The 24,076-nt window shown below is 35.6% G+C and overlaps 1 protein-coding gene across 7 annotated transcripts in view; it reads right to left on the bottom strand.

The window, feature by feature from the left end:
* The window catches only part of LOC131440668 (calpain-D), a 314,742-nt gene that overhangs the window by 236,896 nt on the left and 53,770 nt on the right, over positions 1-24,076 (bottom strand). For 6 of the 7 annotated variants that reach the window (XM_058612143.1, XM_058612141.1, XM_058612140.1 and 3 more), the window contains one exon: positions 8,617-8,856. The exons of the other annotated variant lie outside the window; for it this stretch is intronic. In XM_058612143.1, the coding sequence (XP_058468126.1) occupies positions 8,617-8,856 (240 nt within the window). The remainder of the gene's footprint in view (positions 1-8,616; positions 8,857-24,076) is intronic. 7 annotated transcript variants of the gene reach the window in all.

Raw genomic sequence — 24,076 nt, 5'->3', positions numbered from 1 at the left:
TAATTTGCCAAACGACGGAAAATTTTATTTGTTGTGACTTAAAGTTAGAAGACCTTGAATTTTACTTTTTTCGACTGTAACTCGCATTCTGCTAGCAGGTGTTACTGTATGTATTCAAATGTACCTTTTACCAACCAAGCAGATGCATGCTTCAGTCGATTAACAGACGTACTTGCGATGATTCTCGGTTCAAGTCGCGGCGTTTGCTATCAGTATTCTTTTTTTATTTCAACGAATTTCATGCATGGAGTTTTAGACACAATATTAAATGTTCTTCGACGTAAATTTGCGTGAACTGCGACGCTCCATTTATGTGCATCTAATAAGATGTAAAATCACAGGGTTTTTTTAAGTGTGCAGTTCTCTCAGGTCTTGTATCACTTGATGGATAATTAATCATTCGCTGAAAATGATTCAATCACTGTCCTGCAGTGGAATTGTCGAAGCATCATACCAAAACTTGATTCATTTAAAGTTTTGTTGCATAGTCAAAAATGTGATGTATTTGCTTGTGCGAAAAATGGCTAAATTTGAATGACTTTAACATTATACGTCTCGATAGAGACTCTCCGTATGGCGGAGTGCTTTTACGAATTAAGAATTGTTATTCCTTTTATACATTAAATATTCCTTCGACTTCTAGTGTAGAAGTTGTTGCTTGTCAAATAAACATTAAACGAAAGGACATTTGCATTGCTTCGATATATATATTTTTCTAAGAGCTCAAGTTGGACAACGACAGCTTAATGAAATGGTCGAAGTCCTCCCTGCTCCACGATTGACTCTGGGAGATTCCAATTCGCACCTAATTATGTTGGGTTCCATTTACAATGCTAGCAGATCATAATATATAATAATTGCGATAAGTTTAGCATGACGGTATTCAATATGGGTAGCATGACACTGATCCCAAGACCTCCTGCACGTCCAAGTGCATTAGATATATCTCTTTGCTCGACTTCAATTCGACTAGATTGCACTTGGAAAGTATTTCCTGATTTACACGGTAGCGATCATTTACCGATCATCTTCTCAATCAGCCTTAACAAATGCATTGATAATTTTGTTAATATTCCATATGATCAAGCGAATGGGCTTGAGATGACGGAATACGAAGATTTACTTAACGGCCTTTAGCCTCAACCAAATTTCACTTTCTGTCTGGAAAGTGCAGGGCAAGCCACTAAGCATTCGAATTATGCAACACTCCGGAAAGATTCTAAGTCCCAATGAATGTTCGGATGTTCGATTTATCGAATCAAACTATTGGTGCAGACTAGCAATTTTATTGCGCGATACGAAAAAACGATGTGTATCGTTTCAATCTGGTTTATTACTAACTCGAATGTAGGATTCTTAAGTCCTTTTATCGGCCTGATCTATTGTTCTCTAAAGTACATATATACTGGCCTTGATTTGCTATCAAATCATTGTATCTCGCTTACGCATGTGATGAACGCATGTGATGAAATGAAATTGTTATTAGGTTTTACAAATTTTAGATTGCTTTCAAATTAATTAGGGTAAGTAGTGTATTATGATCTAGGTTTTACAATAGATTCAACATATTCAATTACAAATCAATAAAAAAAATCGAAAAAAATATTTTGAATACTAGAATTATTTGTTATTGCATTTGTTTGAGTTATTTGTTTGTGCATTTTCGACCACTTTAAAATAGGTGTACTATTTTTTAACAAGAGTTTTTTTATTGATGATCCGTCATTATGTTCGATGCACATATTGGTTATGAAGTCATCGATGGGATGATACAATTTTAGTGAATCAGGGTCATTTCGCCGAAAACCATTTCGCCAAAAGCCGTTTCGCCGGAAGTCATTTCGCTGAAAGGATTATTTCGCCGAATGACATTTCGCCGAAAAGGCCACTTCGCCGAATGCCATTTCGCCGGAAGCCATTTCGCCGGAGATATGACCCTTACGGCGAAATGACCCTATCGGCGAGATGACCCTTTCGGCGAAATGACCCTTTCGGCGAAACGACTTTCGGCGAAATGACCTATTCGGCGAAACTACTTTCGGCGAAATGGCTTTCGGCGATATGACCCGCTCCCAATTTTAGTTACTGGCCGGACGATGTTGTTGGTTGTCGTTGTTTTCAAAGAGACAACTCTCACGATGCCGTCCTGGTTTGGATGAATTTCGATGATGCGACCAAGCAGCCACTGCGCTGGGGGAAGGTTGTCGTCTTTGATAACAAATAAACGGCCAACTTCGATGTTAACGGGTTGTTTGATCCCCTTCTTGGAGCGTGCTTGCAGCTGCTGCAAATACTCGATGCCCCAACGTTTCCAAATCGCCTGGAGTCGTTTCTGCATCAACTGCCAGCGGTTGAGTCTGTTGTCCGGATGATGTTTATAATCAACTTCGGGAATAGCTTGCATGTTTGCTCCAACTAAGATGTGGCCTGGTGTTAATGCCTCCAAATTCGACGGGTCGTTAGACGTTTCAACAATAGGCCGTGAATTGAGGCACATTTCTACTTGTGCGAGGAGTGTTAGCATTTCTTCCTGGGTGGCCGTAGTACCACGAACTTCCTTCAGAAGGTAATTCTTTGCAGATTTAACCGCCGCCTCCCACAAGCCGCCAAAAAGGGGAGCGCGCGGGGGTATGAATTTCCACACGATTTCTACGCGGCTACTATTGTCGGGCTTAAGTAATTTGTAAAGATGGTTTGATTCGTTTGGTGCGCCTTTAAAGTTCGTGACATTGTCCGAGTGAAGCTCCTGAATAAATAAATAAATCTTTTTAGAGCAGCAAGAAAGGCTGCTGCTGAGAGGTCACTCGCGAGCTCGAGATGTACAGCACGGGTTGAAAAGCAGCCAATTGCATCAGGAACACCAGAATGTCGAATTCGGCCTCCGGCTCTGATAAGACCATCACAGGATATTATTGGCTTGATCCACTTCATGACATAATTATTTCCAACTGGTTTACCTAATCGTAGAACTTTTGATACCGATGAAAAGGTTTCCCGCTGAGAAAGTCGACAAAGCGCAAGTTCGGCATCTTGCAAATCATTAGTTGTCACGTATCACGTAATACTGTCGAAGAAGCCGCACATGCGGGTGCTATGTGGTTTTTCAAATTTATCCTCGACCCAAAGTGCCACCGTCGAAAGAAACACAGTGCTAGATGAACTACGTTGTGCTGGCATGCTAACTTCTGCTAATGATGGCGGTTCGCTTCTTTGTCCACTTTAAACTGTAAATGCTGCTGGTTGTTGAGAAGAACTATCTTTCGATGCCTTATTCGAAACTGGCGTCTGATGAAGTAGTGTGTGACGTCGTTCGTGACAATGGCGACATGTATATTTCGAATCGCAATTTCACGTTATGTGAGACGATTTAAAACAATTCAAACAAAAGCGTTTGTTAGATATCAATTCTCGACGTTGTCCAACTGGAAGTCCTTGGAATGTATGGCACTGGCACAACAGATGTTTATCTGAGAACGATATACTGGTAGGAGAGTTTCCGCGAGAACTCGAAGCTGCGGTATTTACTACTAACTTTGGAGTTTGGAACCTTCTGGTAATTGTGTTTGAGACGGCCACCTTGACCGACGCTATTTGGGTACGATGAAGTATTTCAGAGGCAACAGTCTGTAATATTCGTACTCGTGGATATAGACCATCGAATCATAGCCAACATTATCCAATTTAGAAGCATATTCCTCCCATGCTCTAAGTGTCAACGAATCATACTAGAGGTGTGTCCCAAGTTTCCAAATCCGTCAAATAAGCGATATAAATATATATATATATATATATATATATATATATATATATATATATATATATATATATATATATATATATATATATATATACTCTTTTTTTTTGACCACCACACTCTCCCAACCAAAAAGCTCAACAAGCCTCCTGGTAATGGACGCAACTAATCTCAGTTCATTAACACTGGCAAAATTTTAATACTAACAAAGTTAACCTGTTTTAATCCACCTAGTGGTGTAATGATGCCTTTCTCATATCAATCATGCTATCATATATAATACTGTGGTATTCTTCAAAATAATTCTCTGCGATTCTTGAAAAAATAACCGAAATTGGTTTTGTTGACCGCCTACTGATAAAAACTATCAATTGGAAAAGATTTGAGGTCGATTTAGCAATTTTTTCAAGGTTTTTCTCCATTTTCAGTGATGGTATACAATTTTTAACACACTTTGCCCTATATTTTCGGATCCGAAAGTCGGTTCCGCATGAAATTCAAGGATTACGCATGGGACCACAGGACCTTTCATTTGAATCTAAGTTTGTGAAAATCGGTCGCGCCATCTATGAGAAAAGTTAGAACACATATTTTCTTTTTGCACATTTTACCCCATAACTCCCGAACCGGAAGTCGGATCCAAATAATATTCAGGAATTTCATATGGGACCTAAAGATCTTCCATTTGGATTTAAGTTTTTGAAAATGGGTTGATTCATCTCTGAGAAAAATTAGTGCACTTATTTTCACAATTTTTTGCACATTTTACCCCATAATTCCGGAACCGGAAGTCGGATCCAAGTAATATTCAGGAATTTTGTATGGGACCACAAGACCTTTCATTTGAATCTAAGTTTGTGAAATCTATGAGAAAAATTTGGACACACATTTTCTTTTTTTGTACATTTTACCCCATAACTCCCGAACCGGAAGTCGGATCCAAATGATATTCAGAAATTTTTTATGGGACCTTAAGACCTTTCATTTGAATCTAAGTTTGTGAAAATGGGTTGATCCATCTCTGAGAAAAAATAGTGCACTTATTTTCACAATTTTTTGCACATTTTACCCCATAATTCCGGAACCGGAAGTAATATTCAGGAATTTTGTATGACCTTTCATTTGAATCTAAGTTTGTGAAAATCGGTCGCGCCATCTATGAGAAAAGTTAGAACACATATTTTCTTTTTTTTTTTGCACAGTTTACCCCATAACTCCCGAACCGAAAGTCGGATCCAAATAATATTCAGAAATTTTATATGGGACCTTAAGGTCTTTCATTTGAATCTAAGTTTGTGAAAATCGGTTTAGCCATCACTGAGAAAAGTTAGTGCACTTATTTTCACAATTTTTTTGCACATTTCACCCCATAATTCCGGAACCGGAAGTCGGATCCAAATAATATTCAGGAATTTTGTATGGGACCAAAAGACCTTTCATTTGAATCTAAGTTTGCAAAAATCGGTTCAGCCATCTCCGAGAAAAGTTAGTGCAAAAAAACGTTACATACACACATACACACAAAGACATTTTGCGTACTCGACGAACTGAGTCGAATGGTATATGACACTCGGCCCTCCGGGCCTCGGTTCAAAAGTCGGTTTTCACAGTGATTTCATAACTTTTCTATATGAGAAAGGCAAAAACAACAAGAAGAGCTGAGATTAAAACAATTTATTCTAAGATGTGCAATTAACTAATTTATTGGTGTGGAATCCCAGTGGAAATTAGCTTCCTTTCAAGGGATCCACGTTTAATATCTAAAATTGAATAATATAATACTGTTGACGTTTAACTAACATTGATATTCAGATAGATTACGATTGTTTAAACTTTACGCTTATTGTATAAAAATTTCATTCAGTCTTTGTCTAAAGTAGTGCTTCAATCTAGATCTAAATATAGTACAGATGTTGATTTGTTATATGTCAAGAAGAAATGCATTATATTTTGTAGGACCAACAAACAAAATACGCCTTTGGCCCAGAGTTGTGGTTGTTCGAATGCGTTGCAAGTTGCCGTTGCCGGCGCGTCGCGTACAAATGGTTTGGAGTTGAAAACTGTATGTTACGATGTGTCGTGGCATGCAAGGTGTCATGAACGAACAACAAGGTTTGCATGTCACATAAGTAAGCTATTGGTAGAGCATTATGAGCTTGGTCGGAGTACAATAAAAGACACCTATTCTGAAGAGTTTGTAGTTTTTTTAGATGACAGTTAGCTGCACGGCCGCAGACTGATACAAGATAATTAAGTTGTGAGTGAATATAAGCATAGTAGTAGCTCAAAAGTGCACGCCGAGGAACATATGATCGCACTCTCCACATGATACCACAGTACGATGCGATACGCTTTTCAACAAAACTTATATGATGAGTCCAAGATAACGTAGGGCCAAGATGTATGCCCAGGTATTTAAAGCATTTTACATTTTCAATCACGTAATCTGTTATCTTCGGGTTGTCTTGAATTGGTAACACTTTTCGCATGGAACGAAAAATCATATATTTCGTTTTAAGTACATTCAATGACAATAAATTAGCGTTGAAATATTTGTCAAGGACATCTAGGTCACTGTTCATCGAGCTTATAATTTGTTTTAATTTTTCAATTTCTAATTGCAGACGAGCATTCTCAGTCTTCAGTCTTTGAAATCCTTTGCAATAGCATCGAATTTCTCCGACAAAAAGTTTTGAGACGACTCCACAGCACTAGTTATGGTTTTGACCTCTTCCCGTGAATGTTGCATTTGTGCAGATACAGCATTTGATATAGTTGTATTGAGATTGCTACTTATTGAGGATATGAGGGATTTTTCATTTTTCTGCATATCAACAATTCGTTTATAAATATCTGAACATTTTATCGAACAAAAATAGGGATGCTGCTTAGCTCGCCTGACTGCAACACCTGTAATGCCTGGCATTTCAGATGGGCAGAGGCAAAGCAGTACATGCAAGTGAGAAGGTCACTTTTGTTGGTATCTTCCACAAGTATCATCATAATTCACGTCTTCACAATCCATTTATATATTCCAATACTAGATCGGCACGAAACAAAACGGAGGAAACAAATAATGATACAAAATGAAATAGTTATTACAGTTATTCAAATCTAACAGATGCACATCAAAAAGGTAAAAAAACCTGTATTAATCAACCTAGTGGTGTAATGATGCCTTTCTCATATCAATCAAACTATCATATATAATACTGTGGTATTCTTCAGAATTATTTTTCATCGATTCTTAAACGAATAATCGAAATAGATTTGTTTGACCGTCTACTGATAAAAACTTTCAATTGGAAAAGATTTGAGGTGGATTTAGAAAACTTTTTACGGTTTTTCGCTCTTATCAGTGATGGTATAAAATTGTTAGCACACTTTACCCTATATTTCCGGATCCGGAAGTCGGATCCTGATGAAATTCAGGAATTACGTATGGGACCACAGGACCTTTCATTTGAACCTAAGTTTGTGAAAATCGGTCGCGCCATCTATGAGAAAAGTTAGAACACATTTTCATTTTTTTGCACATTTTACCCCATAAAGTTAGTGCAAAAAACGTTACATACACACATACGCACAGACATTTTGCGTACTCGACGAACTGAGTCGAATGGTATATGACACTCGGCTCTCCGGGCCTCGGTTCAAAAGTCGGTTTTCACAGTGATTGCATAACCTTTCTATATAAGAATGGCAAAACCCTATAGAGGGAAAAAACCAACTAATAAAAAATAATATATATTGTAAAGCAAATATGAGTAAACTGTCGAAGCGGACAAACCGCCCAAATCGTGTGCAGGCACAGTCCAGTTGTTCACAGAATAAATGAAGCAACACCTACCTTGAGTAAAGATGCAGCATGTGGCGTGTCAGACCATCAACAGCACCACCACTACGGAGCCACACTGTGACTACCAATTGAAAAAAATGCTTGCGGATGGTACACGGAGATCGTTCTATCAGTCCGTTAAATCCGTCTCACTCAACCTCAGCAGCCAAGTGAGCAATCGCTATCAGTCGAGGAAACAGAACCACTGCCCCCGAACAGAGCACCGCCAACAAATCACAACACATCCACTCAAAAAAACTCACACTTTCGCACTTACTGCTGGTATACAGCTCGCGCACAACGAGAGCCCCCAGCACACAATTGGTACTTCGAGAAGCGCTGCCGAAGCGCAGGGCACTCTGTCACAGACAACGTACGGAAAGATATACTAAGTCACTTATCCCAATATCGCACACACTAACAATATTTCGTCACACGAGGCACCGACCGTGATGCACTGATAGAAAGGGACAACACCGCAGCTGACCCGAATACCTATTCAAGGCGGCACTACCACACTCCTGCAACAAAAAAGAACTTTCTGAAAAATAGCCCAAAGGATGAAAGCCTAAGAACTATTTTCGGCCAGACACACCGATTAAGGCCACTTATCCTTAATCGCACAATTCACTCCAACCACAGGTACACTAAAAGATTAATGAAATCAACCGAAACCTGCGGCTAGCGAATATAATCACTACAAAAATATTATAAATAAAGCTCGAAAAGCGAGCAGCAATAACAGTCAACAGTGTTGCCAGAATGAATGAATATAATATATATATATATATATATATATATATATATATATATATATATATATATATATATATATATATATATATATATATATATATATATATATATATATATATATATATATATATATATATATATATATATATATATATATATATATATATATATATATATATATATATATATATATATATATATATATATATATATATATATATATATATATATATAGCTCGATCTATAATTATATTCACATGTACATTACCTATATCATTGTGATTTATTGATGATGTGCAAGCACTACATATATGATCTTCTAAACAATTTTTTAAAGTACATTCCATACATGTCCAGAAATTGTCTCTTTTAAATATGGTTTCCCCTATTTCGATCACACTTCCCAGTTTTGAACCTCCACAAGCTGCACATTCGGTTTTGGTTGCTACGTTTACTAAAGTGCACTTATCACATATCCACTGCTCATTATTTTTCAGTGGTATGGTTCCTGCAAACAACAAAGAAAAAGAATTGTTTTAATCCCACTACTAGATGGTGCTTTTCTCATTTCAATCATACTATCATATGCAATAACGTGATATTCTTCAAAATAATTTTCTTCGATTCTTGAAGGAATAATCGGAATCGCTTTGTTTGGTTGTATACTGATAATGGCTACGGATTGGAGTAGTTTCGATGTCGATATAGAATTTTTATATCATTAAGGGGATAGCTAAATTTTGTGCTAGAGCACATAACCGTTTTTATTATTTTTTACGTTTCGTCTTTGACTCATCAGTGCAAAGCAGTTCAAATTGAATCGCTTAGTGCTAAACTCGGTAGTTCAACTTGAACCGCTAAGCAGACGTAAAGTTTCTGCTACTTATAGAACACTTTTTGTTTTTCAATGGGGTGCAATGTCTTTTCTAACGTACCGAACGAAGACGTGTTTTCGACTATTTCTGGCCGATGCAGGTTTGGTCATTTAGGGGATAGCCAAATTTTGTGCAAGGGCACATAACCGTTTTTATTATTTTTTTCGTTTCGTCATTGACTCACCAGTGCAGAGCAGTTCAAATTGAACTGCTTAGTGCTATAATCGGTAGTTCAATTTGAACTGCTAAACAGATGTAAAGTTTCTGCAACTTCCGAACTACCGTTAGAAAAGACATTGCACTCCATTGCAAAACAAAAAGTGTTCTGTAAGTAGCAGAAACTTTACGTCTGCTTAGCGGTTCAATTTGAACTGCTCTGCACTGATGAGTCAAAGACAAAACGTAAAAAATAATTTTTATATATTTATTGTTCAGCCCTTTAAGTGATGGTCTAACATTTTTAACACACTTCACCCAATAATTCCAGAACCAGAAGTTGGATCCAGATGAAATGAAAAAACACAGAACCTTTGAATCATTTGAATCCAAGTTTGTAAAAATCGATCAAACCATCCTGAAAAAAGTGCGTGAGATCAATTTGGGAAAATATGACCACCATTTCTGGTCCCTCAGGAACCAGAAACCGGGAACCAGAATAGTCGAAATCAGTTTGTGTGGCCGTCTACTGATAACCAAACGGAGTAGGTTTTAGTCCAGTTAAGATTTTTTTTAAAATGTGTTGATTCGCCCCTTTAAGTGACGCAATCTCTGAGAAAAGTGAATCAGTAATATGAAATTTGAATTGTTACACTAATCACCCTATAATTCCGGAACCGGAAGTCGAATTCAAGTGAAATTCAGAAGTTTTGTAAAGGACCGTATGACCAATTAATTGAATCTAAGCTCGAAAAATCGTTCACACCAATTTTGAGAAAAATTAGCACACATATTTTCATTTTTACACAGTTCATCCTATAAATCCAGAACCAGAAGTCAAATCAAAACATGAATCAGAAGTTTCGTATGGGTTACAAGACCTTTCATTTAAATCTAAGTTTGTATAAATCAGTTTAGCCATCTCCGAGAAAAGTTGCACTTTGTTCATAAATACGTTTATTTTATATGGCAATATACATTAGTTTTCTTCACCGTAGCATCCACTGTATATAGTGCATTAACATATTATTAATATTTTCCATAAATATCATATTTATTTTATTTATTTATTTGTTTTGCTTACAATCAACAGACACAATTTGGTTCCTAATAATATTCATTTGATAATTCCTAATAATATTCAAAGAATTTGTACGTATTCTGCTTTGTGACATATTAATATCATACCCAGATGAAACACGGTTGAACGATCTCTGTAAACTAGTAATAGAACCGTTTGCGTCGTATAGGAAGTCGAAGAAAAGCACTGTTGCGGAGAGCTCTGGATCGCACATTAATATTAACTTCTTTGAGCAAAACGGGACAGTCGATCTTATCGTTCAATAAATCTGTTATTATCAAAGCGTGTGACAATTCCCGTCGCACTTGTAATGTGTCGAGACCGATTAATAACCCGCGACTTTCATAACTAGGTAGTTGATGAGGATCGGTCCACGGCAATCGGCGAAGAGCGAAGCGAACAAATCAACGCAGACTACTACCTCAATTCTATGAGCACCGCTCAGGTAGCAGGGGTTCTAAACTGCCGAGCAATATTCGAGAGTTGAACAAGTAAGCGAGCTGTAAAGCGATTTTAGACAGTGTACGTCTGTAAAATACTTAGTCATTCTCATTAAGAATCCTAATCTACGGTAAGCTTTAGCTACAATGTAACTGATGCGATACTTGAATGTAAGTTGTTCATCGAGATGGACGCCAAGATCCTTAAAGCTAGTCGATCTTCCAATCAAGGATCCATCCAGAAAATATTCAACATGCAATGGCAACTTTCCGGAAGTATGATCGTCAATTTTAACTGCTAAACGACGATTCCTAAGATATGACTGTGACAGACGAAGAATGTTCGGGTTGAATCCAAGTCTAGATAACGTCCGTTTGGTATTCATTAGTTAATTTACTCAAAAACTACAAGGATCAGCCCCATGGGGTTGTTCGAGCCATTGATGTGGAACAAGGTAACCAAAATGTCTAATGATCTACAATCAAACAGTTCAATCAATAGTCACACTTTTGAATCCGCAATTCTTTTCGTCAAGCTTGTGTTCAAGTTTTGTAAGGAAGCAGTTATTTTTATAGCATCAAGTTTCTACCATTTTGCGATTACGGTTGAAGCGATAAACCTTTTCTCATTATCAATCGAGTTCATCTTATATAAATCAGAAAAATAATCTTAAACACTCAAAATTTATCCTGGAAAAGTTGCACATTTCACAGGCGAAACGACATAACATGGAATTTCATCCGAGCTTGCATACCAATTAAAGTTTCAAATCGTTTTATGGCACTTTTTGTCTTACTATCTACCAACAACCTACCTCTAGCATGCTACGTGTTGGACTGAAACGTAAGCTATAATTTCGCTTCTATTTACTCCTTAAAAACCATCGTCTATGGCAGGGAAATCCGATGTGCCGGAGATTTTTAGGTGACAAAATAGTACACTGCTCGCTACTAATCAAAATTTCAATCATTTATGATTGAAAATACGTGGCTTAGTACATTCAAATCGAATCTTAGAAATATTTCCAATCAAATAATGAAATAATATTAATAATTGGTAAAAAATATACTGAGCTATAAGTGTTTCAAATCTGACCACATTTCTACGTGTATTTTTCCTTGCGTTTCTGATTTGCACCCCTATATAGAAAATAATGATATGTTCCACATCAAAACACTGTTTTTATAAAACAACTAACTTCTTTGAAAAAATATTTGTGTACATATATAAGCCCATAGTACATGATCTTATAACTATTTCAGGTTTGTTTGTAAAACTAAATCACTTTTATTCAAAGCAAGATAGCTGGCTATTGGTTAAACTCATGGAAGAGGAAGGAAGCTAGCGTGAAAAAAATACAAAATAAATTTTATGTATGGAAGTTCGACAAGCAAGAATGTCGCGAACTGGGACATTGGATACTCTACCTTGGGTACGCAAAGAATTTACTAGTTGATATTTGACGTCACAATACCCCACGCATGTTCAAACGACCGATAAATTTCACCACTATCACAATGATTAGTCTCGGATAGTCCAAATATAGAAAATATGACGATTACAGTTAAGCTAATCTGAGCAAATTTTCCTAGCAAAGTCAAATACCCATCGGTTCGAGCATTCTTCAGTCTCATTTCCCACGTTACAATTCCTCATTCGTCTAGCCTTGTTCCAAAGAGTTTTCATTGAGGTTTCTCTTGACGAACCTTCGACAAAATGTCTCCAATACCTATATTTTTGCCCCGAAGTATACTGTTGTATTTGGTTTTTTCAAAATTCTGAGGAGTTGTTCCTACATGTATGAGAAACGTTGTGCAAGCATTTTTTTAGCATGGCACCACTCTTTGTCCCACCAAGTGTTGGGTGGCATTCTGTTAGTCGTTGGACCAAGAAATCGTTTAGGTTGGGCTTGTTCTGCGGTCTCCAGAATTGAACGAACGAGGAAGTCATATCATATTCTTCAAGTATGGGAAGCTCTTATATTGAATTTAAGATACTTGAGATACTACTTTGATATCTAATTCAGTCAATATTTTTTGTCAAATCATATGAAATATTAACTGAAGTAGCAATGCAATTGCTACTGCTAATTTATATGATAATTGGTAAATGATCACTCCCGTGTTAAAAGCAATATTTTCCAGGTGCAATCTAGTCGAATTAAAGTTCAGCAAAAAGATATCTAATGCACTTGGATGTCCTGCTGAATTTATCGCAAATATTGTATATTAAAAAGGATTTGTTATCATTGTAGAGTAATAATAATAATAATAATAATAATAATAATAATAATAATAATAATAATAATAAAAATAATAATAATAATAATAATAATAATAATAGTAATAATAATAATAATAATAATAATAATAATAATAATAATAATAATAATAATAATAACAATAATAATAATAATAATAATAATAATAATAATAATAATAACAATGCAATTATTACTCTAACCGATGGATATTTGACTTTGCTAGGAAAGTTTTCTCAGATTCTATTCTTACACAAAGCATTTCTCGGGAATCTACTCCAAATAATGGTTCCATTGATAGCTCCTTTTCAATAATGGAACTTTCTATAGCACTCTTGTCTTGTAACAATAACGCTCCTGGGTTGGACAGAATTAAATTAAACTTTTTCAATAAGATCCTTGATCAAAATATTGTCCCACCTGACTGGAGGCACGTGAAAGTTATCGCCATTCATAAGTCGGGGAAACCAGCTTAAAATCACAACTCTTATAGACCCATTGCAATGTTATCCTGCATCAGAAAATTGTTCGAAAAAATTATTCTTCATTGGAATTGCAAGATACCTTAGATAATTCGTCCGTGTAACCAATTAATAATAATAACAATAATAATAATAATAATATTAATAATAATAATAATGATAATAATAATAATAATAATAATATTAATAATAATAATAATAATAATAATAATAATAATAATATTAATAATAATAATAATAATAATAATAATAATAATAATAATAACAATAATAATAATAATAATAATAATAATAATAATATTAATAATAATAATAATAATAATAATAATAATAATAATAATATTAATAATAATAATATTAATAATAATAATAATAATAATAATAATAATAATAATAATAATAATAATAATAATAATCATAATAATAATAATCATAATAATAATAATAATAATAATAGTAATAATAATAACAGATACAGACAGCACACATCACACTCAGTGAAGACTACGACGGAAGAGCAACAGAGATAGAAAGCGAAACCAGAAATCGTTGGCAGCTCACTCCAGCGAAACATACTCTCAGTTTCTAGACTTTCATCACAGCAGCGCAACAGAGACAACAGTAACAAGGTAGATTAAATTTTATTTTCGTTACTACAATGGAAATCTAATTATTCTTAAATTTCATTTTGATATTAATAACATAAAACAACCAGTTATTGAAATGGATGATCTCATGGAAGAGTATCCAATTGCTTAAATACTCCTAAAATTGACATCACATTTTTCAGAAGTTTTAGAAATCTCAAAAGTTAATACAGGGTCCGGCACTCGAAGTGTAACCAATTAAAAAGGCCATAAATTCAGTTTGGAAAATTGCTTTTTCTTAATTCAAAGTACAAAATGTTTAAAAATAATACAAAATTCAGAATCAATTCACTTTTGCTCGATATGACCACCTTTTGCCTTGACTTGATGACTTGAGAGAGCGAAGGAGTTGCTTCGTTTGGCCGAAAGCGGTCAATTTCCGAACATTGTATTTTCTGACGAGAAAATTTTTCCAATTGAGCAATTCGTAAACTCTCAAAACGATAGGGTTTACTTGACCGACCGTTCATACGAGAATTTGAGTCATCGATTGGCCACCAGGAGGCAGCATCTGCAACAGATAATGGTTTGGGCCGCTGTAACCGCAGATGGGCGCTCTCAAATCGTTTTCATCGAGCCTGGCGTCAAGGTAAATGCGACATATTATCGGGAAAGTATTCTGGAGGTTGCTTTGAAGTCGTGGGCAGACAAACATCTCGGTGGCAGACCATGGACGTTTCAGCAGGACTCGGCACCGTCTCACAAAGCTCGAGTGAACCAAGAATGGCTGAAAAACAACGTTCCGAACTTCATCACGTCCACACAATGGCTCTCGAATTCACCAGATGCGAATCCAATGGATTATTCTCTTTGGGCCATTTTGGAGAGCGGTCAATTTCCGACAACATTGTCCGAACTAAAAGATACACCAGTCTCGAGGCGCTGAAAAAAATTATTGTCCGCGAGTGGGCCAAAATACCTGCAAGTCACATTCGGCCAAACGAAGCAACTCCTTCGCTCTCTCAAGTCATCAAGTCAAGACAAAAGGTGGTCATATCGAGCAAAAGTGAATTAATTCTGAATTTTGTATTATTTTTACAGATTTTGTACTTTGAATTAAGTAAAAGTAATTTTCCAAACTGAATTTATGGCCTTTTTAATTGGTTACACTTCGAGTGCCGGACCCTGTAGATATAAAGTTCAAGTTATGGTTGACGATTTGAAACAAGCTAACGATATTGTAACCTGTGAATTATTCGTTATTGAATATCGAGTTTACATTCCATCTAAGGAGGTGGAAATTGACGGTGTTGTGAAGACAGTACGCCATCTTACAAAAATTGACGGTGTTGTCACTGAAGTAAGTTTGACACTCGATGGGTTACTTAAAAATGAAATTGATAAGTTCAAAAACTCTATGATTAAGGGAGTTAAGATACTCCAGTGTAAGCAATTGTACTCAGCATCTATTAATGATGAAATAAAGGCTTATCGTCCCACATATTCGTTTCGAGTGACATCTACCAGATCTGCGTTACCTAGCCATGTCTACATGGATAAAGTTTGTCTTCCTGCAGAGCTTTTTTTCCACATGCTATGAATTTCACGAACTGTAAAAAATTCGGCATACAGCAACTTATTGTAGTAATAACCTTAAATATATCAAATTTTTAGGGCCTCATAAGGATAATCTTTGCAATAAAGACATTGAAAAATTGTGGGGAGAGTGCTCATGATCTCATGCTGCTGCATTTAAGTTGCGTAAAGACAAAATGAAGCTCTCTATAAAAGCACGGTCTAAGTGCACATATGCAGAAATGGTTAAAACTGTCACTTATGTCCCCCTTATCGAAACAGAACACGTGTTTTTCAAATTTATAGTAAGAGTAATATGGCTCTGATGAAAAATAGTGAAGGTACATCGTATGTCACTCCTCAAGGGTCTATTAAGAGGAAAAAGTCCTCTCCCAAATTACCAAAAAGGCACCTAAAATTACACCTTCAAAAAAAAGATCCCCGTGTAAAATTTAAAAAGCCAAACTTAAAACCAAAAACTGTGTTTCCTGGTTTGTCAAATTTACAAACCAATCCAGTAACTAGCACCAAAAAGATAATGATTTAGTGGGCTCCGTTTCACAACCACTAACAGGATTACTGGAGTTTTCGGATATTGTAGAATGGATTTTCGCAGCATTCAATATTTCTGACCCCCTAAAGACCCGCATAACGACTAGAACTTTGAAGCAGTTATCAGCTCAATGGCCAAATCTTTAAGGGTTTGTATCATTTGATGCACGATTAACCATCCACCGCAAATGATTCAATCACTGTTCTGCAGTGGAATTGTTGTCAAAATTCGATTCATTTAGCATTATACGCCTCAATAGAGACTCTCCGTATGGTAGAGTGCTTTTAGGAATTAAGAAATGCTACTTGTCAAATAAGTTGGACAACGACAGCTTCATGAAATGGCACGATTGATTCTGGGAGATTTCAATTCGCAGTGTTAATAGATCATCTTTAATATATAATATTTGCGACAATTTTAGCATGACAGTATTAAACATGGGTTGTTTTTTGAGAACAAAGAGGAGTTCTTTACCGACCCTTTTCAGCAATTCTCATACTAGTTTGTGCGAGATAGCTTTAAGCTAAAATTCATTTCATTAGTAAATTGTTCTTATAATTCAATTTTTTTACTCACAATTATCGGTTTTAACAACTTTTAACAGAATAAGAAATACTGCTTCGATTCTTCAAATTCCAAACTGTGATACAATTTTAGGTTAAGGTAGATATTCTATAACAATTACTGTGATAAGTTTACTTACTGTAGCAAACTGTGATAATAGGTTTAACTAGATATATAAAGAATTTATTGCACTGAAATTTATATGCAGGTAGAACTATCGAATTGTCTGACAATACTAACCGCACAAAAACTCATGTTACGCACACTCTTGGTATGATCACTACAGCAGTACTGGCAGTAACAAGTAGTATGACACGGATCCCAAGACCTCCTACAAGTCCAAGTGCATTAGATTTATCTCTTTGTTCGGCATCAATTCCACTAGATATCACCTGGAGAATATTTTCTGATTTACACGGTAACGATCATTTATCAATCATTATTTCAATCAGTAGTAACAAATGCATTGCTAATTCAGTTAATATTATTGATTTGACAACAATACTGACTGGATTAAATATCAAAGTAATACTTCAAGTGCCTTAAATTCTGTGGAAGTGCTGGAAGAATATGATTTCCTCGTTTGTTCGATTCTGGAGGCCGCAGAACAAGTCCAAACCAAACGGTTTCTTGGTCCATCGACTAACAGAAGGTCTCCAAACCCTTGGTGGGGCAAAGAGTGCTCAGATGCTAAACACGCAAAATGCTCTCAAGACGTTTTTAAATCGAAGAGCTGCAACTCCTCAGAATTTTGAAAAATTCTTGGTTTTAGAAACCAAGTACAAGAGCATACTTCGAGCGAAGAAATGTAGCTGTTGGACTTTTTGTCAAAGGGTTGTCAAGAGAAACCTCAATGAACACTCTTTGGAAAACGGCGAGACGAATTGAGAATCGTTACGTCTCGGGTTGGCGGTTCAATGTATAGGACGCTGGTCTTACCAGCCAGTTGTCATATGTTCGAGCCCCGATCTGGAAGGTTTCTTAGTGTCAGAAGGATCCATAGTACTAGCCGTTCAATGATTCTGTACACTAAGAATCGGCTGCGAAGTCTGTTGAAACAGAAAGGCCAAATTCCTCAAAAGGAATGTAATGCCAAGACTTTGCTTCACGTAGGAAATGAGAATGAGGAATACTCTAACCGATGAATATTTGACTTTGCTAGGAAAGTTTTCTCAGATTCTATTCTTACACAAAGCATTTCTCGGGAATCTACTCCAAATAATGGTTCCATTGATAGCTCCTTTTCAATAATGGAATTTTCTATAGCACTCTTGTCTTGTAACAATAACGCTCCTGGGTTGAACAGAATTAAATTAAACTTTTTCAATAAGTTTCTTGATCAAAATATTGTCCCACCTGACTGAAGGCACGTGAAAGTTATCGCCATTCATAAGTCGGGGAAACCAGCTTAAAATCACAACTCATATAGACCCATTGCAATGTTATCCTGCATCAGAAAATTGTTCGAAAAAATTATTCTTCATTGGAATTGCAAGATACCTTAGATAATTTGTCCGTTCGGGCTGTTCATCTGGGTATCGAGTTCTCAGCGGAGAAAGCAGAGCTGGTTGTCTTTTCAAGAAAGCATGACCCCACGCAGCTTCAGCTTCATATGATAGGAAGAATGATCCAACAGGTTTTGACTTTCAAATACCTCGGGATGTGGTTTGATTCCAAATGCACGTCGGGAGGACACATTAGGTATCTGATAACAAAATGCCAACAAAGAGTAAATTTTCTTCGAACAATAACAGGATCTTGGTGGTGTGCTCATCCGGAAGATCTAATTTAATTGTATCAGACAACGATACTTTCAGTGATGGAATATGGATGCGTTTGCTTTCGTTCCGCTGCAAACTCTCATACTATCAAACTTGAGCGAATTCAGTGTCGTTGTTTGCGAATTGCTTGGGCTGCATGCATTCGACACATACAATGAATCTTGAAGTTCTGGCGGGAGTTCTTCCATTGAAAAATCGCTTTTGGGAGCTTTCATCGCGACTGCTAATAAGATGTGAGGTAATCAATCCCCTGGTTATTCATAACTTCGAAAAATTAGTCGAGCTTCAATTTCAAACAAGATTCATGACAGTATATTTTAACCATATGTCACAGGAAATCAACCCTTCAAGATATATTCCTATCCGTGAAAACCTCCTAAATGTCCCTGACTCAATTTTATTTTTCGACACATCCATGCAGCGCGAAGTGCGTGGAATCCCCGAATACTACGCTCGATGGAAATCCTAAAAATATTTTCAAGTAAGTTCAGGCATACTGACTCTGAGAAAATGTTTTACATGGACGATTCACGAATTTAAGAGGCTACTGGGTTTGGTATATTCAACAATAATGTTTCGGTTTCATTTAGGCTTCAAGAATCTGCATCTGTTTATATAGCAGAGTTAGCAGCAGTTCATTATAGTTTGAGTGTAATCGTCACATTATCTCCAAACCATTATTTTCTCTTCAGTCTGAGTGCAATTGAAGCCATTCGCTCAAACGATGTTGGCAAAAATTAACCGATTTTCTTGGGCAAAATAAAACAGTGTCTGAACGACATATTGAATAATAATTATCAAATCACAATAGTTTGGGTCCCGGCTCATTGCTCCATTCCATTTCCATTCCATTGAAAGAGCCGATAGTTTTGCCAAACGTGGTGCTATTCAAGGTGAAATTTATGAGCGAACGATTGCTTTTGACGAATTCTATAGCGCGACTCGCCAAAGAACACTTGGCAAGCTTTTTAGGAGAAGGGCAAGCTTTTTAGGATAAAGATAATCTGAGTCGCTGGATGCACTCAATTATTCCAAAAATATCGACAAAGGCATGGTTCAAGGGACTGGATGTGAGTAGAGATTTAATTCGTGTGATGTCCAGGATCATGTCCAATCACTACACGTTAGATGCACACCTTCTCCGAATTGGACTTTCCGAAACTAATCATTGTGCTTTTGGCGAAGGCTATCGCGATATTGATCATGTCGTTTGGACATGCGTGGAGTATCGTGATGTCAGATCTCAACTAATAAATTCCTTGCATACCCAATATAGACTATCCAATGTCCCAGTTCGAGACATTCTTACACGAAACTTCTTTAAGTTTTAATTTATTAATTGACCCCTTTGAGGGTTAATTCTGACTCCTACTGCGTCCATTAGTTCATCCAATAGCAAAATTTTAATACAAATGATGCGCTAATAAAAACAAACTCAAAATAGGTTACGAAATCAACAACAAAATGTATGAAAAAGCTTATTTTATAATTATAAAAAACTTATTTTTTAAAAACTCAATCGTTTGGTTCAAATAATATGATATTTAAAAAATAAGAGGAATATGTATTATTAAAATTAAATCGTTGTGACTATATTAGTATTATATTAGGATAAGAATTCTATGTAAAAGTGACGCTACGACGAAGAAAAACTTGTGTAAATTGCCTTAAGAAATAAACGTATTTGTGGAAAAAAAACTATGAGAAATTTGTTCCGCCTTGAGAAATTTAAAACCATTACCAAAACCATTAAACAGCTATACTTTTGGTTTACGCCTTGACAGAAAAAAATGCATATATATATATATATATATATATATATATATATATATATATATATATATATATATATATATATATATATATATATATATATATATATATATATATATATATATATATATATATATATATATATACATATATATATATATATATATATATATATATATATATATATATATATATATATATATATATATATATATATATATATATATATATATATATATAAGTTAACGAAATAATGAAAGTTAAAAATGTCTTAAACGATTTAAGACATTTACTTATTTCAACTTTGTCATCAACCGGCAATAGACCACAAGCGATCAGAGACCTCCCAATTTTTGACGGAAACCCCACTCATGCACTCATTCATAAAAGCTGTTGACAATTTAATTCCCTTTTGAAAGCTATGGGAAACACACCTTTTTTAGAGGTGTGGATCCAAGGCATTCGTTATAAAATAATCGGTGAAGCCGATACGATCTTAGAGGTTGATGGCACTGGCCTCGAATGGGAAGCCATGAAAGAAACATTAATTACTTACAATAGTGACAAAAGAGATGCAGTTACTCTAACCCGTGAATTATTTGCTTTAGCACAAACTACCAACGTCGAAGAATCCGAACAGCAGTTTTTCCGAACAGGTCAACCTAGATTCCGCGTAGAAGAATTACATAACATTGAACAAACACCGTATTTTGATCCATTCTATGAACATTTTAGTTACTATCCAGATATAACCCCTTACCATAATCCTTATGAACAATTCGACTATTCAAACACATTTTGTATTCCAGAAATAAATACCGCAAGCCAAAATGCATACGATCAAAATTCTCATTCAAAACTAGAAGTTCAACAGTTAGCAATTGAACATGTAGATGCTAGTACTGAAGAAAATTTAAATTTTCCGGCGGATTTCGAACCACCGCCAGAAAAATAGAAGATAGGAATTTTATCCCAAACAAAAATTATATTAACCCTGCAAATTTTGCAAGCTAATTCGTTGGAGATTGGCTTTAGAAGAATTTGATTACGAGATAAGATACAGACCGGGTAAACAGAATACTATAGCGGATGCTCTCTCTCGGTTGGAAATTAATGCTAACGGGTTAGAAGACGATACTAACACAGACAATGCAACTGTACATTCGGCTGACACCGACGACAGTGAATTTGATCCCATGACGTTACACCCTCTCAATTACTATTCTAATCAATCTAATCAAACCCTAGGAAAATTAATTGCATTTACTGTCCTGAACAAAACATTTTACAAGACTTAAAAACCGATGAAGAAAAGGACCAGATTATCGAAACTGTACAACTGAGACCAACTATATGACGAAGTCGGGCTACAATTAAAACGCATTCAGAAAAAAACACCTTGAACAACGAAATAAAAAACGCTAAAAAGAACCAGCACTAGAAACGAATGATGAAGTTTTAATCAGGTTGCAAGGAATTCGTAACAAAAGAAAAGCACGGTATTCCGCAATTCGAGTGCAACAGGATAACACAAAGACGTTTACTGATGCCTTGAATAGGAAACTGCATAAATCAAAATTAAAAAGAACTAACATTATTTTCTTTTGCAGATAATGAACATGATGATGATACTATTATTTCTCTTCTTTCCGCTCATTCAAACCCAAACCATCCAAATTGTAAACCTTTCCAAAAATCCTGGACTACACCAAAGCCTTACAAATAGTAACATGCATAATTAAAACAGGTGTATCCCGTGACGAAATCGATCTCGATAAATACATACCGCATATTGATAAATTCAGACACATCGTTGAGGGACTCAGGATTTTCCCAAATCTCAAAGACCTTACAGATGTATTGAAAGATAAACTTGAAACTGCAGAAATAATTCACAAAACCTTATATCCAAATAAAAGCAATAGAAGTAAACGAGGATTAATAAATACTTTAGGCTCAGGTATTAAGATGATAACAGGAAATCTAGATGATAATGATCTGATGCACATAAACCGTGACCTCAGAAATGCTAATAATTACCTAGTCAGGGAAAATAATAAACTGGTGCATATCAACAAACAGATTGAAACCAGGATAAATAGGCTAGTAGAGAACATTAATGAACAACAAACAAAAATTACAAAACAAATAATTGCAATGAGACAGGACCTAATCAATAATCGAAATATTAACCATAACTCTAGGAAACATCTTCAATATTTCATATCAGCTAGACTTAGTTATAAATCATCTTAACTCAATTTTTGAAACAATTCAATTAACAAAAGCAAATGTAATATCTAAGAGTTTTCTGGAAGCAGAAGAAATTAGATTTCAATAGATTAGAAGAACAAAACATTACCTTATTAACTACGGATCAAGCCTACGAGTATTTAGACCTGCAAGCCGTTCACCAATCATCAAAAATATACTTTATTATCTTGGTACCCCAATTCATACCTGGCAGCTTTACCATCATACTCTTAGAACCGTTACCCATCGCTGGAAAAGTTTTAAAATTACCAACCCGCACAGCTATAATCAGTGAAGAAACCTCCTATTTTCTTACCACCCCATGTCAAAGAATTGAAAGCGAACTACTCTGCAACTCCAAAAATCTACAAGACGTGTCAAAAGATGACTGTTACTCTAATATACTGAGAGGACTGTACGGAAAATGTTCATTTGTCGAATCAGCAACCGACACCGAAATAAAACCATTGACAGATAACCATATTGTAATCAAAAATGTTACCATGGTTGAATTGATAACCGATTGCAACCTGACGAATCGCAATATCTCTGGAACTTTTCTCATTAACTTCACAAATTGCTCCGTCTATGTAAACGACAAAACCTATAGCAGCTTCGAGTTGCACACAAAACAACCCGCAATCGTTATGCCGTTAGAAGGAATCAAGATAGTAGAAAAGTTTTTGGAAACCAGCGTTACAATAGAGAAACTGCACAAATTTCAAATACTCAACAGACAAAAGTTGGAGTATCTACAAACTATACATTCGACAAAATACCTAATACATATTTAGTATAATTTTAGGGTTAATATTATCATCTGTTTGATAAAGTTCATTAGACAGAGTAAGCTATTCAACAGAGACGAACAACCACCAAAACCAAATTCGGAAAGACCAAACAGTATCGGCCCGGGACGTGCCGAACTTGAGGAAGGAGAAGTTAACGAAATGAGCCTCACCATTTACTTATTTCAACTTTGTCACCAACCGGCAATAGACATAACAAAAACAATAAAGTACACCAGTAGCAACGCCAGCTTACAGCATCGGATACCAGCTCAGCAGTTTACCATGTTTATATAAAGTATCTTTTCCAGAGAATTTAGGGACAAGTGAGACCTCTGTAAACCTTTTCTAAATTGTAATAAATCACTTTCAATCTAACCGTTGAACAGTACAGAGCAGTTTAAAAAAAACAGATAAAACTTTCTCTAAAAGAGGCATAAAACCTCCTCATCTTTTGCATCAACAAATTACAATGATCCAAACGATACATAATACATAATAGCCTTAAACTAAAACTTAGAAATTATACACGGTTTGTGATGACCGTATTTAGTTCTAT

Source organism: Malaya genurostris, chromosome 1 (genome assembly GCF_030247185.1).
Source record: "Malaya genurostris strain Urasoe2022 chromosome 1, Malgen_1.1, whole genome shotgun sequence".
Classification (NCBI taxonomy): domain Eukaryota; kingdom Metazoa; phylum Arthropoda; class Insecta; order Diptera; family Culicidae; genus Malaya; species Malaya genurostris.
This window is presented reverse-complemented; position numbering and strand designations above follow the sequence as displayed.